Source organism: Harpia harpyja, chromosome 11, assembly GCF_026419915.1.
Source record: "Harpia harpyja isolate bHarHar1 chromosome 11, bHarHar1 primary haplotype, whole genome shotgun sequence".
NCBI lineage: Eukaryota > Metazoa > Chordata > Aves > Accipitriformes > Accipitridae > Harpia > Harpia harpyja.
This window is the reverse complement of record NC_068950.1, coordinates 44,919,875-44,937,491: the sequence shown is the minus strand read 5'-3', so window position 1 is coordinate 44,937,491 and position 17,617 is coordinate 44,919,875. Positions and strand designations below refer to the sequence as shown.

Genomic DNA, 17,617 nt, shown 5'->3' with positions numbered 1-17,617 from the left:
GAGATCCCTTGTCGTGTATGGTAGTTCTCACATAGCAGTAGTGATGTACATACAACTTGAAGCTAACAATAGTGCAACAGCATTTTTCCAGTGCAGCACAATCATCTTCTAGTGCGGTGTAACAAACTTATGCAAAACCATTTTTTGAGAAATCAAAAAGTGCACAGCATTCACAGAGTGTGAAATTCTCCACCTTTGAAGCATGGTGCATGTTAAGTTTCTTCTTGTACCTCTGAGCTTTTTGTATGCTCCTCTTTCTCCTTCCTGTCTGGGATTTCCAGAGTTGATTTCTGAGTGTTGTCTGTATCAGACAGGTGACCCTTTTGGAATTCTTTATTTTCTCTATCTTGAACCTAGAATCCCAATATTGTGCCATGAAACTTCCAAAACTTATACGCTTAAAATAAAACTACTTGCTGTGAGATAGGAAGAACCAGCAGTTCCATTTTTGACAGAATGATGAACACAGGTTTTTGTCAGGTGCATGTTCCATGAAGTTTTCTATGTTATATTCTTTTTTTGTCTTTTTAGCCCCTAGTCCAGCTATTCCAACAAAAATCAATACACTTTTGAAAGAACTAGTCTGGCATTTGTGAATATGCCATGAGAGTGAAATATATTGTAAAAAACCAAAGTCATATTCCATTTAATTCTACTCTGTTTAATAGGTCCTTTTTTCTTACAAGCCCAAGAACAAAAAGGTAACTAATAGAAAAAAAAAAAAAGTATTATTAATGGGACCAATTGCAAGAACAAAGGGAAGAGATAAATGCAATTGTGTTGTGTCGGAACTTATTCCTCAGGACTAACCAGAGAAAGATATAGGTAGAGGACAGAAGAATATGGTGAGCTGTTTCCCAAGAGAAAATACATGGTAAAACCCATTAAAATAAGTGGGGAAAGAAAAATATCACCAATTATTCATGCTGACAACATAAGAACATTAAATTATAATCTGGAGGGAGAGAATATTTAAAATAACCTAACTCCTAGAGTCTGCTTGCAAAGAATATAAAACCTCCAAATAGAGCAGACTGGCACTCTGGGCAGACACAGCACACACAAGGCAGAGGAATGCGTGACCATCAATGATAGATCTATTCCAAGGAACGACTATGTATACGTAGAGGGTTGGCAGCACTTCTAAGCTGGAGAACGCTAGGTCAACCTGAAGAATGACAAACTGGCTATAAAGAACTGGAGAAGCACAGAAATAAAGGGATTCAGGCAAATGTTACTCAGTCCAGAGTCCAGTTTTACTAAAACTTTAATGAAAAAAAAAAAAAAGGAGATCACAGAAAGTCTAGGAACAAATGCAACCAGATAGCTATCAGAATATCCCTAGATACAAACAAGACTACCTGAGGCATAGGCTTCTTTCCTGAGAACCACAGTTAGTGGTGCGGTTTTGTAACAAAGCCTCACTGAGCCACCTATCCACGTTACAGTCTCTGCACAGAAAATGGCAGTACTTCCACCTCTCAGCCCTGTATGTTGATAGTTTCAAAGTCCCACTAAATAGTCTTCTCCGGACAAAATCACAAAACAAATTCTATCTGAAGCTCAGCATGTAAAAGGCAGTCACAGCTCTGGATATTTTGCTGTCTAAGCTAGTAATTAGCAGACTATTCTAAACAAAATTCAGCCACCAATCCAGGAATGCACTAAGAGTCACCCCAAAACACGGGATTATCCCAGAAGAAAGCAGGGTGGAGGATCTTTCTAAATCTCTCTCACTCTTCTGGCTGCATTGGCAGCTTCCAGAAAGGCCAGTTTCAGTAGCCGTTAGATCTGAACGTTGTCTGAAACAGTATGTTAATACAAGATATAACTGAACCAGTGAAAAGAAAACTTCTGAATGCGGATATGGAATCTGAAAGTGGGAGAATGAAGGAAAGCCAATACAATTCCTACCTGCAGAAGTGATACAGCAGCCAGCACAACGTTACGGCACTAATGAAATGAGCTCTCACCTTTTCAGTTCCAGCAGGCAATCTCAGACATATGATAGAGCTTTAAAAGCAGACATAAATACATGAGGAACAGCGTGGGGCAGAGGTAGTTTTTGGGACTCCACATGGAAAGATGTAGTAGATCCTTGAAAAAAGTTGTCATCTGCAGGTAGGGCATAATGATTGTTTCTGCCATGTGTCTCTTTGCCTTGCAGTCCAGTGGACGGGCAAGCAGTTGGAGGAATGCAAACATTAACCTTGCCTAGTCAGGGGCTCAGAAACACAGCCAAGGGGATGCATCCAAGAACTGACCAGAACTACCTATCACCAAAGAAATCAAAGTTACAGATCCCCAGTCTACAAAGATGTATTTCAGAATGAAAATTTCCATTTCCAGTAGTTTAATCTCATATGGTTAAGCCTGTTAGCTGACATGGTCAGGATTCTGCAAAGATAAACTGCAGATCCTTATCCAACCAGTTGTCAGTCATGTACTGCAGAGGCTGGGAGACCTTCTAGCATCATCCTCAGTTATAAACCAGGGAGAGGCTCTTGTCCAGCTCTGTACATGGTCTTCCATGTGAGGACAGAAGTCTCAGTACTGCCCTGAGTTACGACACCCTGATATGTGAATTGCACTCTCTGTGCTCTCCCACCTCTGGAGGAAACAAGCTTCTGTTGCTCTCTATCTAGACGGATACGCACCCAATTGCATACATCTCACCGAGGTTGCTGCCAACAGAGAGAGTCTCGGGCCTTTTGCAAAAAAGTCCCTTCATGGTCCATCAAACATAAACCAGGCTTACATGCCCCGTGTATATGAGATTGTACAGAGTGCCATGTCCAGACATGTAATACTGCACCTCCTGAGTCCTCATGCAGGTGGGGACAGACAGAGCAGTAGCCTCCAAGGGTCAAGCCATGTCCAGGGCTGATTTTATGGCAGGTAGGTTTTATCTTGGAGGCAGCCCTGAATAATGCCCCTCCAATCCAGACACTTAGATAAGGTCAGGCAGAAGTCAAAGTAACTCAAAATGAACTTTAAGACATTTGACATCCTATCTGAAGAAAGGTCTCTTGTGAGTCAGACCTCCAGATGAGTAAATCATTACCTCCTTTCTCCTTTGACAAGAAGGTACCAAGGTCAATACCTCAGTAAAGATCTTCTGTGCCATGGAGAAACCAAAAACTCTTTAATGAAGATATTTCTGACTCCTGGTAAAATATAGGTAATTCTGTTGCAAAGAGCTTATCAAGGTATGGGCTTGAAGCAGATACAAACCAAAGATCTTTAGCATATATTCCTCTCCCAATCAGGAGACTATCATTGTGCATCTCATTAGTGGAAAAGAGCTCCCACAATAGACACGTCAACTGAATCAATTGAAGCCAGGCATCCTGGGGGACATAAAAGGGTGTAAGTTTTCCTGGAAAGGCAACATGATCTTTTAAGACAGTCTCGGAAACTTGCATGAAAAACAAAACAAAAAGAACACTCTTCTCTACCCCCACAACCCCCAACCCCCCCCCACAACCCAAACCCGCACAGTAACAAAGTCAGAAGTTAAAAGGATTGAGGTCTTATTTTGACAGAGATGAGATGAAAGTCTCAGAAGATCCAATACAGCTGAGGTGGTACTTTTCTAGCTGTTAGCACTAGCACCTGCATCTGCATCAGATCACTCAAAGAATAACAAGCTCTCCTTTTTAACCAGTATTAATAAACCTGCTAGAAATTAACACAGAGAATGGAATGCTGTAGGTTGGACTAGAAAAGACTTTTTTTTAATCCAAAGCTGAGAGTTATATAGAAGTATTTCCAGTTTATTCATCAATCCATACATATCAAGAATATTAACTATAAAGGTCTTAATTGCTGATTTGTGGTATTTCTCATTGTTTCTCATGGAAAGGCTGCACAATACACTAAGTTATCCTAGACTTCTTTCTGTCCAAAATGCACATCTTTCAAATCACTTAGGACAACGAAGAGGTTTATTTTAATTGATGATTAATTAAGGAATTGCTTGCTTATTATAACTGAAGGTGGAGGATGATACAGGGGATTTGAAATGTAGCTTGTTACTCATTTTAGATGCTCCCTTTAATTATTTAGAAACAGTTTTGTGAAGAGACATGTGTAAATTAATTGCAAGAAAACCCAAAAGAGATCAGAAAAGAAACCAGCTTATCTGGCCTCTGAGGATGAAAAAGTCAGCATTGCACCTGAAATTAAATTACTTTGTTATTAGAAACTGTCTTCAGTCTAAATCTATATCAGAACACATCTGCATTTTCAAACTGTATTTTAACTTGAGGCTTGAGATCATGTTTCCTAATTATCTGAAAAGAAAATGGAGCTCAATTCTGTTTTATTTAATCTCTTACAACTGAAATCGTACCAATATTATTCACAAAATCATTTACACTTTTTCTACAGTTTCCCATACCTCTTCTTTATCTTCATGCAGGAAGCCAAAGAGAGGAAAATGTATACATCATCCTGCTTTACAGCCATAAAATCTTCCCAGTGTCAGTATTTGTATGAATGACAAGAACACTTTTTTTCTTTTCTTTAGTTGACAAGATAGTTGTGTTACTAGTCTGGACTAAATACTAGGGAAGTTAAAATCTGAAAAAGTTCCACCATCTTCACTATTATAATAACGGAAGATGAAAAATATATCTTCACTGATATGATGGAAATAGTTGTGCACTCACATCAGTTGCTTGTGGTAGAAAATTAACTAGAAAATTAACTAGGAAATTGCAATCACATTATTTAATTGCACTTCAGGAATTACCGCAGGGCCTTCACCACTTCAACTATTTTTATAGAATGCTTTTTGTGATACTCATGCAATTAACCGTTCATGTACATTCACAGAAAAACTAGATGTGATTATTTTTCTGTTGAAAAAGTGAATGCATTTTTATCAAAGAATGAAATTTTTCTTCATCTTTTTCTATGTTAGAACACAGTATGTGGTCACACAGCATTTCAGAGCAACTGTAGTATTTTATGGTGTTGCTGCCATTTACTCTTTCCTTACACCTCCATAATGGAGGCTTCACTGGGCTCTGCATAATCACAGGACTCTCTGCTGTAGCTTGGTTAACTGGGATGTTAACATTTTAGTTTAACAACTTCACATTTAGTTTAACAGCAACTAAACCAGTATAGCCACCTATTTCTGAAGCCTGTGTCACCAGACACCGCCACAAGACCAAACACCTAATGTCTTTGTCAGACAACATTGATTCAAATTCCAGATAGATAATATATGTGTGTGTTCACAGTATAGATAATTAAAACCCGCAGAAAGCTATTAAGTATATTCAAGTTCAAAAACTAGATGATACAAAATAAATTGTATGTATTCAGCAACAACAGCAGAACATGTCAGTACTCATGCCACAAGACCTAAGTTGGTTCAAAGGCCAGACTTACACAGTAAGGAAGAATTTAATGAGTAAAAAGGAATAATGGTGGAATTTAAGATTTCAGATTTAGATAAAAACATGATTGATTTAACTTGAATATTTTAGTTTGAAGTACTAATCGAAACTGTGACTAGATTTGAAGTCTTCTGAAGCCATCTTAAGAGAAAACTTCGGGTTAGTTTTTTTTTTAAGAAATGAAAACGTTTAACTGTAAATAAAAGACACAGTACTGACAGAGCAGATACAGTGACTGTTGAATATGTAAGAATAGCCAATCTGTGTTAAGGATACGGAAAATTGAGGAAGAAAAATTCATCATACATGACTAGCCAGAGACAGGGATATTTCAAGGACAATGAATTTATCATAATGTTTAAATAACAAAGGAGTGAAAAGATAATGTGATAATTTTCTTTTCCTCATTTATTTCTTTTGAACATTAAGACTTCATAAAGATTTTCAAGAATGCTGGTATTCTTGTTGACCTGTCTGAGCTTATAAACTATCAGTACATATTGCCAGGGTAAGACATTTCCCTTATTTATAAGTTGTGCCTGCACAAAGTAAGTTGTTAGTGTGAATGTTAATGAGTAGATGCCCTCTGAGATCAAGCTTCAGCTATTTGTAACAGCTTTGCACAAGACTGCAGTATTTAGGAATTCACCTTTCAGTGACTGTATTCATGTTAGAATAGAAGACTTTGTTACTATGCATACTCATCCACTTCTGGCAAACATATTAAGGGCTAGATTCTGCACCTCACTGTAAGTCGCTTTCAGGGGGTGCCTGATCTAAAGTTCCCTGCAGTCAAAGAAGCACTCCTGCTGACTTCATTAACTTTTGACAAGGTTAATTGGCTATCTACTACATGACATGTGAATAGAAGAAGCAGAATCTAATGGCATAGTAGGGTCAGACAGAACAAACTGATTTGTCATTAACATACTTGATGCAGAAATACACTTACTTAAGTCTGAGATGTAAATCACGATCAGGTCCATTCACCTGCTAATACGCAAGTCTCTCATATCATCAAAATTTAGGAGAGTGCTTGTATATATCAATACCAAAATTCAGATTTAGGTAGATTTAAAACCAAAAATTCAGTCTGATAAACTCATTAGTATTGGGAAAAACAGCAACTCAATATAAAACTAAATTAACTTTATGGAATGAAACTAGAAACTATTAGGTATGAAGTTCACAGCAGATGCAGAACATCATTTGATGGAGTTATGTTAAAACCCCATCTTGAACTCTTGAGAGGAACAACGATCCTTTTACATTACCTCCACTGAAATCTCCTTTGGTGCCATGGGCCACTTGTGCTCATACTTTTCTTTCACAGTTTGTTCACTGTTCGCAGTTGGTGTTGAGTTCTCAGGCCGTACTCCATGGCTTGTTTTGCCCACCAGATTTTGAACTGATTTTACCATATTCTTTAAATCCTCAGGGTATGGAGTGGGATAACGTTTTAGATTTATTTCAACCTGAACATTCATAAAAAGAATTAAAGCACAAATACAAAATGAAAACAGCATGCAAACTAAAACCATGATTACAGTACTATGGCTAAGCGCAAATTCCTCAAATTTTTAATTAATCTATTTGAGGTAATGTGTTACATATAGCTATATCTTCATGGATTTTTTGGACCGAAATTTGCTCTCAGTTACCCTATGTCTTCTTATAATGGAATTTCAGTGACATAAAATAATGGATGGGAATGGTTCCCTATAAGCCTATCTTTTACCCTGTGAGAGTATTGTATTTTAATTCTACACTTTGCTTGAGAGTACTGACATATTAAATCACACTTTTTCAGAACAACACTGGTGTAAATGCAGAATTAATTTAGCTATGTTCAGTGTACTGAATTAATCTGAATTATCTATGGCAGCTGAGCACAGAATCTGATCTACTGGGACCTATTTGCTCTTTGAGATGTATAATGTACAAACATGCGCTCAAGTTATCTTACTCTTTTCTTATACAGAAAATACAGGAAAACAGACTCAAACCACTACAGAAAAGTCACCCTAAGTCACACTGAACAGTACTTTTAGCTGACAGACCGACCCACAGATTTTCTAGAAAGCTCCACATTTTAAGTTTATAATGTTTATCGCTCAGAAGTAGAGAAACATTCTATTTCCCAAGTCCAAAGCAATCCTAATTTGAAGACAATTCTACAAAATCTCAGGGTTGCATGAAAGGGGAAGAGTGGCTGAGAAGGCTCATGGATGACATCACCCCCCGTCATCTGGCAAGACTTCACACTACCAGCAAATCGCTCTGAGGAGATGGTGCAGCAAATGACCGCATCAGGAATGATCCAAGCAGGAAAGACGACATAAATGATGCTGACCTCTCCTTATACCTCGCCCTCTGTGTTACACATTTTGTCTGCTGAACATCACACCACACCATGAGAAGAGATGCTGAGGAAACTGGTGTGCATCCAAAGCACGACCTCGGCAAGGCTGCTTGGGCTGTGCAGAGTGTGGGCAGCTTGTAGGTCTGTCCCGTGAGCCCAGCCGCTGGCAGATGCTTCCCTCTCAGCACAGGGCCCTCTCCTCCACAGAGCGTCTCCTGCCCTCCGTGCTCCATCCTTCGCGCTGCAAACCTGCCCTATGCCACCGCCATTGTCCCAGCTGTGAAAGACGGTTGTGGCTCAAGCACCGAACTTGGGACTCACAAGGGGAACCAGAAAGCACGCCCTGCGGAGCAGCAAGCCCACCGCTGGGTGCACGTAACAGCCACCAAACGCACTCGGCTGAAATGCAGAAGGTGCTAGCTGAGCCTGCCACTCTCTTTGGGCCTGAATTCGGGGTGGAAATGCGAAAAAATCCTTCAGGGGAGTAAATTACAGCTCCCAGTGCAAGCTGTGCATGTCAGGATAACTGTTCCCGATTACGAGGCTGTGAAATTTGAAATTACTCCACATTTACCATGTGAAAAGTATTTGGAAGCATTTACCACAAAGAAGCTTTTACCTCATTGGGTATGTGAGGTAAGCAAAGGAAGCTTACTTTTAATAGCTCACTATTAGAGCTGTTGAATTTTAAATTCCTAACGAGTAGGAAAAATGTAATTTTGTATTCAAATGAATATGGTCTGTCAATAGGAATGTTTTAGAATCAAAAGCATGATCGATTTGGAAAATAAAACTATATGAAATACTAGCATACAGTTCTGAACCACAATAGAATAAACATTACAGATAATAGATTCTGACATGACTTTAACATAAAACGTTAAAATGTATGACTATGATGTCATATGTTAATAAAGAATTTCAACAGAAAAAAAATAAATTAAGTCTGTAAAGCATTACTAAAGCTCTGGTTGATTTACGGTTGAAAGAAATCGTATTTAGATGTGGCCTAATTAGGCAATTGCTTTTTCACAAAATTCAGACCATGATTTAGGTGTGAGGTCTACAGACAAACAGCTAAAAGTCAAGTCATACAGCAAATCCTCAGTAAGTACTAGTCAGGGAAAAATTAACTGAAAGACTTTCATGAGATACACAAGTCATAAACAGGGATTTCAGCAAGAGTTTCATATCACTGTGAGCATTAATATTAAACAGTAAATATACTGGCAGCTGTGATAGGTGATACCCACTAGAATGCAGGTATTTTCACCACTGATTTAGATTTATCATTACAGAGGAACACTGTACTCCCTGTTGATACAATTCTTTTATCTTTAAGGCTACATCAAAAGTAGCATGACCCTGAAAAAAGAATTTTCAAAGTTAAAATTCTTGATGGAAGAAGTTATTGAACAATTTCAATTACCAAATCTATTTTAACATATAGTTGGCTGAGAGTTCAGTTTTAACTATGAAAGATAAAAAGTGAAAACTATGTATGCTTTTATAAAACGCTACCAATGTTTGTGGTTACTGCCTATTGATAATTTAAGTTAACCTTCAAATTCATCCTATAAAGGTCTGGTGAAACTGCTAAAAACGTACATGTTACAACCTCCTTGAGACCTATTGCAACACATGGATGGAGTGACACACACTAAGTTCTCAAAAGGTTCCAGCAATTAGCTTTTAGTTCATGTGCATGCTTCTAAACACAGTCTGGTGAACAGTTCAGTGAAATAACTCTTTACAACACTTTTATGGTCAGTCATATGTAGAGATGAATTGGCATTACTGGGAAAGAGCACAGACATACCAGAAGGATGCAAATAAGAATTTCTATCTTCTGAATAGTAATTGAATTTGAGCTAATTATTTCATGGCTTGGGCAAAAAGGCCGTTTTCCACGATAGGGAAAAACCCACACACACCTTCAGTGGGAAATCTTTTCCTTTCACAGCCTGGCAAGATTTCCCAGGTTTGAACAGTATTATTTCTCTACTTTCAGTTTTTACAAGCTACGGGTATTTATGGGTATCTCGTGTACACACAGCGAGATACAAGAGAGGAGAGATGCTCTCTTCAAGGTACACAGACTGGAGGAAGTATCTGATCAGCTCCTAGCTCCCTGCTTAGCTTTTCATTTAATAATTCTCCATATAAGCAACAACTATAGCATCAGCTGCAAAATTTAGTGTTTTGGTCTGATGAGAAGACGTTAGGATCATTATGGAGGAGAGGAACATTGGATTGTATATGGGAATAGAGGAATCTCATGCAGAAACAGACTCATGTACTACAATATTGGTTTATACCCACTCTCTACGGATGAGAGGGAAAACAGGTAAGAAAGAACTCCAGGAAATATATTTTAGTGTTGGACCCTTCCACAACTAAAGAGCAGTGACACAAAGGGTAAAGACTGTCGTGACCTTCAGATGGCCAAGCCAAAACGTTACGGAGAGGCGCAGCCCTGTGGGATATGAATCACCCACATGGTACAAACCACTTGTCCGCTGGCAGCACGACTGGCCGCAGGCTGCCCATCTCACGTTCTGCTGCAACTGGGCTGAGACTGCAGCTGACCAATGCACACCTCTGGGAACGCAGACTCTGCTCCACAGACCATGAGTTTGGCAGCAGCTGCCAGGGATGAGCAAATAGCCCAGGTAAGAAGCACTGCAACCAGAGCATCCATTGCATCCTGAACAGCTCTGGTGCGGAGCGCCGGGGCCTGGGATCACACCATGCAGAGACATCTGCTCACAGCATGGGCACGGGCCAGCTATTTTTGTTAAGTGCTGTTTCTAGGAAACCTGAAAATGTGGTACTGTGTCTCGGCTGTGTTTGCCTCCCCGTTTTCCATACAGCAGATGGCAGCATTTGAACTGAAGTACAGGAGCAGCATTCAGTGGGTGAAGGATTTATTTTTTTCTACAAGAATAGTTTACTCAAAGGAAACATTTGTTTCAGTCATTCATAGTGTTCTGAAATATATTAAAACCAAAATGGCTAAGTGATATAATTCATATATTACATTTCAATAGTTGATGCTTGCAAATAACTTATAATACAATTAAATTCTTCTATGATCTTAGAAGTTGATACCTATTTCTCTGTTAATATTTCAATTGTTTTGCACATTTGGACAGCCATATTACCCACAGTTAAAATTCTGCTAAGAAGTGGTGGAAAAACAGAAAACACTCCCAGATGCTCTGTTTTCCATATATGACCCATAAACCTGCAATTTGTCTGGGGTAAAATTTCAGTTTAATCTATTTATTGTGAGGCAAATGTTGCTTTTTACTTAATTTTCTGTTTTACTAAAGCAGAAGAGTCCCTTATCTCTGGTTACAAGAATTAGATGAAAATTCCTAATTGGGAAAAATATTAAAAAGAAAAATCCAAAATTTCCAAGATGACCTCAATGGAATGTTAAATAGCTATTAATAATAGTATCGTTAATTTTAAAAGTAAAATATTTAAATCTCCTCATATGATTTTTCTCTGGCAATACATTTTACGTTGGGTATCCTACCACAGTTAAAAATTTGCAGTGTTTAAGTGTTTGATCTGGGGTAATTCCTTTATATTATTCAAGAAATAGAAATTTCCATGCCACATAAACATAGATGGTCCTGACAATATCCTTCTAACAATGTAACCGATTAAGGACTCACTTGAAAACTCTGGAATTATATTAATTTCACATAACTGGGGGAGGATATTCATGTTCTGATCTTTATTTTTGGTAGGTTACAAAATTGATGAGAGATGCCCTCTCCACTGCACATTCCTGTGTAATTCCATGAAGCTGCAAAGCTCTCGTTGACTTCCACTTTGAGAGGAATATGGAATCCCCTATGTGATCTAAATATTTCTAAAGAACTAGGTGGTTGGGCATTAATTCTAAGTCTCCCAATATTTTGTGTTAATTTTGTCTTTGTGACAGAACACCTAACACAGTAGGAACCTGACATTAGGGTTATGGGCCTGAACTGACTTATGAAATCAAATGTTTTGCTGTCTAGACAACAATTGCAAAAGCAGAAATTGGTAATGTGTACTTCAGGGAGAACAGATATGCTATTCTTCCTCAACTGCTCTACTTGAAACATGGTGACGAGTACTTTCTGGGTATTTAGAACACAAAAATAGTTCAATTCAAGATCTGTAAATTGGACCCTGTCCATAACACGTGAATACCAGAATAAATCAAATAGAACTTACCTTAACTTTCCCTGCATTTTCCTCCTCTTCCTTTTTTTCTTCAAATTCAAAGGCAACAGTCATACGTTGCTGTCTCTGCTCCTCCCATAAAGTAGGGTTAAAACTATCACTGTCTGACTGGAAATCTACAGTTAAATTGCAAACAGCAATGCACAAGAAGAAAGAATTAGTGCACCCAGCAGAAGACTGGAAATGATCGAAAAAGACATGTTCTTAGTTGATCCTGTAATCTTGGGTTATTGTTTTAAAACTGTTGGGGGGGCGGGCAATGAGAGTAGTAACTGATAAACCATTACAAACAGAGTTTAATATTAAAACTGAAGTGAGAGTGATGGGAAGCAATGGGGTTTCGGGGCAGATCTGGAGCAGAGTGGGAGTATGAAAACTCTCTAACTTAACGTAGCTATGTGAGGAGCCAAACCCTCAATTCTGTCAGGCTCAGAGCTCAGAACCTCACATGTCTAGGAGCTGGCCCACCCCCCAGCTCTCACAGATGGGTCCAGTGTCTCTGCAGGTTGAGCTGGCTCTGGCCAACAGCCTGTGCACATGGCAGCAAGGTATATCCTAGAATTTCTGTCCCACACACACTCAATTTCCAGGTTCAAATTGTTTATACAAAGCCATTCTTCTGAAAGTAAAAAAGTGTTTAAAGTTTAAAAAGTGTAAATCTGATGGCCTGATAATAATGGATTTGTAAACAGGATTCCTTCGTGTATGACAAAATATAGATTGTTATGTGTGCATTACTGGCTTTACATGTCAGAATAGACGCTCGCACACAACCACATCTGAAACACCTTCCTCTCCCTCCCTCTGTTTCTTTCTCAACTATAAACAAGCACTGTTCCTGCCTTTGTAGGAACTGCTGATGGCATTTTACCTTCATCACTGCGGGGTTGCTGGGGAAACATGTAGTTAGTCAGTACTCTCTGCTTTGTTTCTGGGTGAGCCTCAGTTTGCAGTGGAATGAGAGCCTTGGACTGCACAGGAAAGGCAAAACAAAGAACTGTTAACTCAGAGCATGCGTGTTAACTGAGATGGGATTTTAGCATTTGATAAATAGAAAATACAAGATTAACTAAAGTTCTGTATGAAAATAAACTTCTCTATGGACTAAACCAAGTATTAATCTGGTGGAAATGCCTCATCTCCCACTCCTTACTTCTGTAATTCCTGTAATTCCTACCAGGATCAACAGAAGAACACTAAATATCAGAAATACTGACTGCATGTTCAGAGTCATACCAGCGAGGAAGCTAAAGGATCAGCAGAACAGAGCTGCAACTACACAGTTAAAACACCCACATTATGGCTGTGATCTATTTTAAGCTAGAGCTAACGAGGAGGAAGTTCACGACAGTTATTAGTTCATCTGAGGGTAAACCTGGTGAAAGATACTGGAGAATTTACATAGAGGCACTCTGAATATTCAGATGTTACTGTTGTGTTTTACTTAAATTGATTATTTTTTATTATTGCTTTGCTCTAATGCAGCATGTAGGAGTGACTGTCATAGTTCATAGAATAGAAATTAATCTATGCTACACCATAGAAAAATCAAAATGCTGAAAAAATATTGTGTATTTAAAAGGAAGTGTATGTTCTGTGGGTGGGCTGAGAAGTCATGCAATTTTTTTTAGTGGAAATTAGAGTGAAAAAAATGAGAATCCTAATTTAACACATTAAAATGTACTCATAATTTTCTATTATCCCTCCCACTTAGTCTCCCCTCCCTTCAGCTTTAATATTTTTTGCTTAACTATAGAAGTAAAAAGTACATTTAAGGAGCAGTGCAATAAGCATGTACTAATGTAAATCTTTTGACTGCATTGCATTTGGCTTTGCTATGATTTGAGGGCACGGCTGAATGGTACGCACTGGCCAGGAGGCAGCAGGAATTTTATCTGACATCTTGACAAAGAAACAGCCCTGTCTGCCGTGCCGTGCCCCATGGACAGGCACAGGCTCTGCTCTGAGCGGTTCCGCAACCAGCAGTGCTCAGCACATGCGTACACACAGGATCTCCTGCAGACAGACAGCTGTGGCTTTTTCATATGGATAAAAGGATGGATTAATTTACAGTAGCATGATAATTGGCCCCTGAAGAATTATGTTCATCAACTTCAGTTAAAGAGGTGTAATATCTGACCATAGGCATTATTGCAAAGGGAGAAAGATGAGATAATGAGAATTTACTGAGATTATTAAAAATTGTTAGGTATGTCGAATGTTTCTAACTTTGTACATATTGAGTTTTTCTCCATTTAAATTATGGAAGTGCAAAATTACTCTATCCACCAATCCTGGAAAGGATCGAGACTTATTTTAGTGCTGAGATGCTGGTTGAACTGTTACATTTCTCAGTGTTGATGTTAGATAATTTGTTTTAAAATAGAATCCTAAAGAACATACAGTAGTGAAATCAATCTCCTTGGAACAAAGGCATACTTAAATTTAAAAGGAACTTAAATGAGAGTTTTCTCCAAAACAAGACTAAGAGTTCTTGTGCATGTTTAAACTCCCACTGACTTTAATGGAGTTTAAAATATGCAGGAATGGAAGCATGGAGAGGAAAAGGGAAAAGGAAGATGTCAAGAACAGAGGCATAGATGGAGTAAAGGATGGGACAAACTAATCAGTTTGATAACAAAGTCTTACCTCTTGAATTTCTCTTTACAAAATAATCTCTTGATACTTTTGGCCTTTATTTACTACTTTTGTAAGGATATAGAAGCTTAGCCAGATGCAAGTAATAAATCCTGCAAAGGTGATCTTTCCAAGTTAATAAATGACAGCCAGAAGAATCTATACCTTGATATGAAAGTATAAACCTGGACTGGGAGCAAACACTTCTAAAATTCTACTACAATCATGTATTAAATTATAGGTTTCATTTACAGTCCTTGCTAAGACCCCTAGTTACTAAAGAAAATAGGAGTATTGAAAGTCATTACCTGGTTGTCAGAAAGCCACAAAGCTGCAAGTTCTTTAAGTTTAGTAAAAGTGAATGGTAAATTCTTCAGTCTGTAAATGATAATATTGGAACAACAGGAATCATTTTCACAATAGTTTCTTTTAAAGATCTGTATGTAGCATGTTTATCTTGATCATACTGAAATTGCTATAACTTTGTATCTTTATTTTCTCTCACTTTTTACTAAAATATAACATTTTATTAAGGGCATTCTACATTAAGAGTGACATTTGGAATCTAAAACTACTGACATCATACCCTAAAGGTACTAAGGAGACACCGGTATTTTGCCTTGGCTATAAAGTGACCAAAGTTACAGGTTATAACACAGAAAACAGGGAAAATCTTATTCCCAGGGAGACTTATAGGAAAGACCTAACAGTTTTCAGTGTAGCTAACAGAAATCCTTTTATTGGACATTTAAGTTTTGGAACAGAAATACTCTAAGATTATTGAAAATTCACTTTTGCAGAAATGTTAGGAAAAAGCTTAAAATAATATAAATATTCATAGTGAACGTAAATGACAAAATTAAATGAAACAGTAAAAAAATTAGCATTTTAATTATACATGTAAACACATTTTCTAAAAGTGACCTGAATGTGGGAATGGGGAAATGATGACTACACACTTGTGGAAACTTCATTCATGTCTTTCCCACTAACTAATCCTGAACATATTATTTTTACTTTTCAGTCTGTACCAACATGAGAGGGCTGTCCTAACCACATACTGATATTCTCCCATCTTTGTGTTACAGAAGGTTAAGGAGCTTGAGGACTGTAGGAAGAAATAGACCAACCAAAGGACTGTCTACAAAGACAAAAGCTAAATGGGATTTAACAAAAAGAAAAGAGGAAAAGCCCTTTTCTGAGAGAGTCAGACAATCCCATACTGTGGAAAGAAAGGCTCTTACAGATACATTCACTCACACCTCAGATAAAGACAGGCAATCCACTGTCAGGTACCCCACCTGCATGGCATCATCAGGAGAATCCTTCACCCCTCTAACAGCAAATAACCAACAATACTCCTATAGTCGTCTTCGTATTAAAAATCTATCTGTATTTCTGGGAGATAAGCACCTCATAAGCTTTTGTACCATTGCCTCTATGCAGCACTTTGAAAGTGTATTTTCCATAATGGAATTACTTTAGGTGTATTTTTGCCACAAAGTCATTACCATTAAAAAACACGTTATTTCAGAAAGCAGTGTGTACTTACTGCAAGTAACGCATTTTAAAGATTTTAATAAGAATACCTTATACTAAAATGACTTATCTATAAGTGAAATAAATTGACATGAATGTATACACATACCTAGTGTGCTATGACATAATCTCCAATTAAATGCCTGTATAGATTAGAGCGGTTTTACATGTGTGTGCATGTTTAACCTCAAATTAATGTCATAAGAAAGTAAGGAGTGCCTAAACTACCTAAAATTTAGTTTTCGTTCCTGTCTTATCATAAAATGAATACCAAAGTGTGGAATAGTGCCGTATATGACATTCTTTATAAATTAAGGTTACAAGTTTAAGCTTTAATAGTTAACATAAAGATTCTTAGTGTTTATCCAGATGTTTTATTCAGAGCTTTTTTTCTGTATAAAGAGAGAAGAACTTTTGCTTTTCAAGTGATACCTTTATTTCTTTACACTTTAGGATTCAGTACCTGTAACGTAAGTTTCAAAACTATACAGAAACCTTTGTCTGCAGAGGGTTACTGGTGGTGTTTCCAATGCACTCAAGTTGTGAAGTGTGTATTAAAGGGAGAAGCAAAGCTGGTAAGCAAGCTTCAGAAATGATGTGTGGCAAGGGGATCTCCAAGCTGGTTTTCCATTTCCATATTCAAACAAAACTCAGAATTCTTTATTTTTAATTCTTCTTTGCCAATAAGCCTGGATACCTGCTTTTAAACATCTGAAAAGGTCTAATTTTAAGAAGTCTTTAAAAGAAAAGATCTCAAATTAGAGATCAAAGAATGGAGACACCCAAAATAATTTTTTTGAAAATTTTCAACCAAGATAAGCCTCAGCCTCTTTTTCTAATTGCAATTTGTTCTTGCAAGTTTAAGACTGCTTTTTAAATTGTGTACTGTAAGAACATTTCTCCTTCACCTGTACTAACAATGCACATGTAAACACTCTGACTTTCATGAACAACTGAATTACCAAGTGATTTTGCATTAAACCCACTTTAAAAACAAGGCCCGTGATAATTGTCACTTACACTATATTAGTTTAACCATGAAAGCTAAATACATAAATGTTTTTCTAGCTTTATCAGTCAAAATAAGGGTATACTAGAGCTACAAAGGATCTCAAATATTAGTTATGCATGGATGTAGGTTGACTACTTTCTACATACTATAGGCCAGATCGTATTTGATATAAATCAGCATAACTCTGCTGATTTTGAAGAACTCACATCATCCTCAGTAAAGCATTTGCCCTCCTCTGAAGAGAAAAGTGTTCATCAGTAATTGAAAAAAGTGATTAATCTGCACTGCTCCCATTGATCTAATACATGACTGCAATCAGATATCAGCACAAAGAAATGTAGAGTTTATGGCTGTGCTATTCAACAGACAGCTTTTCTTTTATACTTAAATGATGAACCTTCTCACTAGACA

At 37.6% G+C, this 17,617-nt stretch overlaps 1 protein-coding gene across 7 annotated transcripts in view; it reads right to left on the bottom strand.

Annotated features, from left to right (window-relative positions):
- LRRC7 (leucine rich repeat containing 7) overlaps positions 1–17,617 on the bottom strand; it is a 178,057-nt gene that overhangs the window by 27,167 nt on the left and 133,273 nt on the right. For 6 of the 7 annotated variants that reach the window (XM_052800648.1, XM_052800645.1, XM_052800646.1 and 3 more), the window contains 4 exons: positions 14,964–15,033; positions 12,890–12,989; positions 12,010–12,134; positions 6,686–6,886 (listed from right to left, as the gene is read on the bottom strand). In XM_052800648.1, the coding sequence (XP_052656608.1) occupies positions 6,686–6,886; positions 12,010–12,134; positions 12,890–12,989; positions 14,964–15,033 (496 nt within the window). Of the gene's footprint in view, positions 1–230; positions 354–6,685; positions 6,887–12,009; positions 12,135–12,889; positions 12,990–14,963; positions 15,034–17,617 lie in introns of all 7 variants that reach the window. The other variant, XM_052800651.1, reaches the window with a different exon arrangement.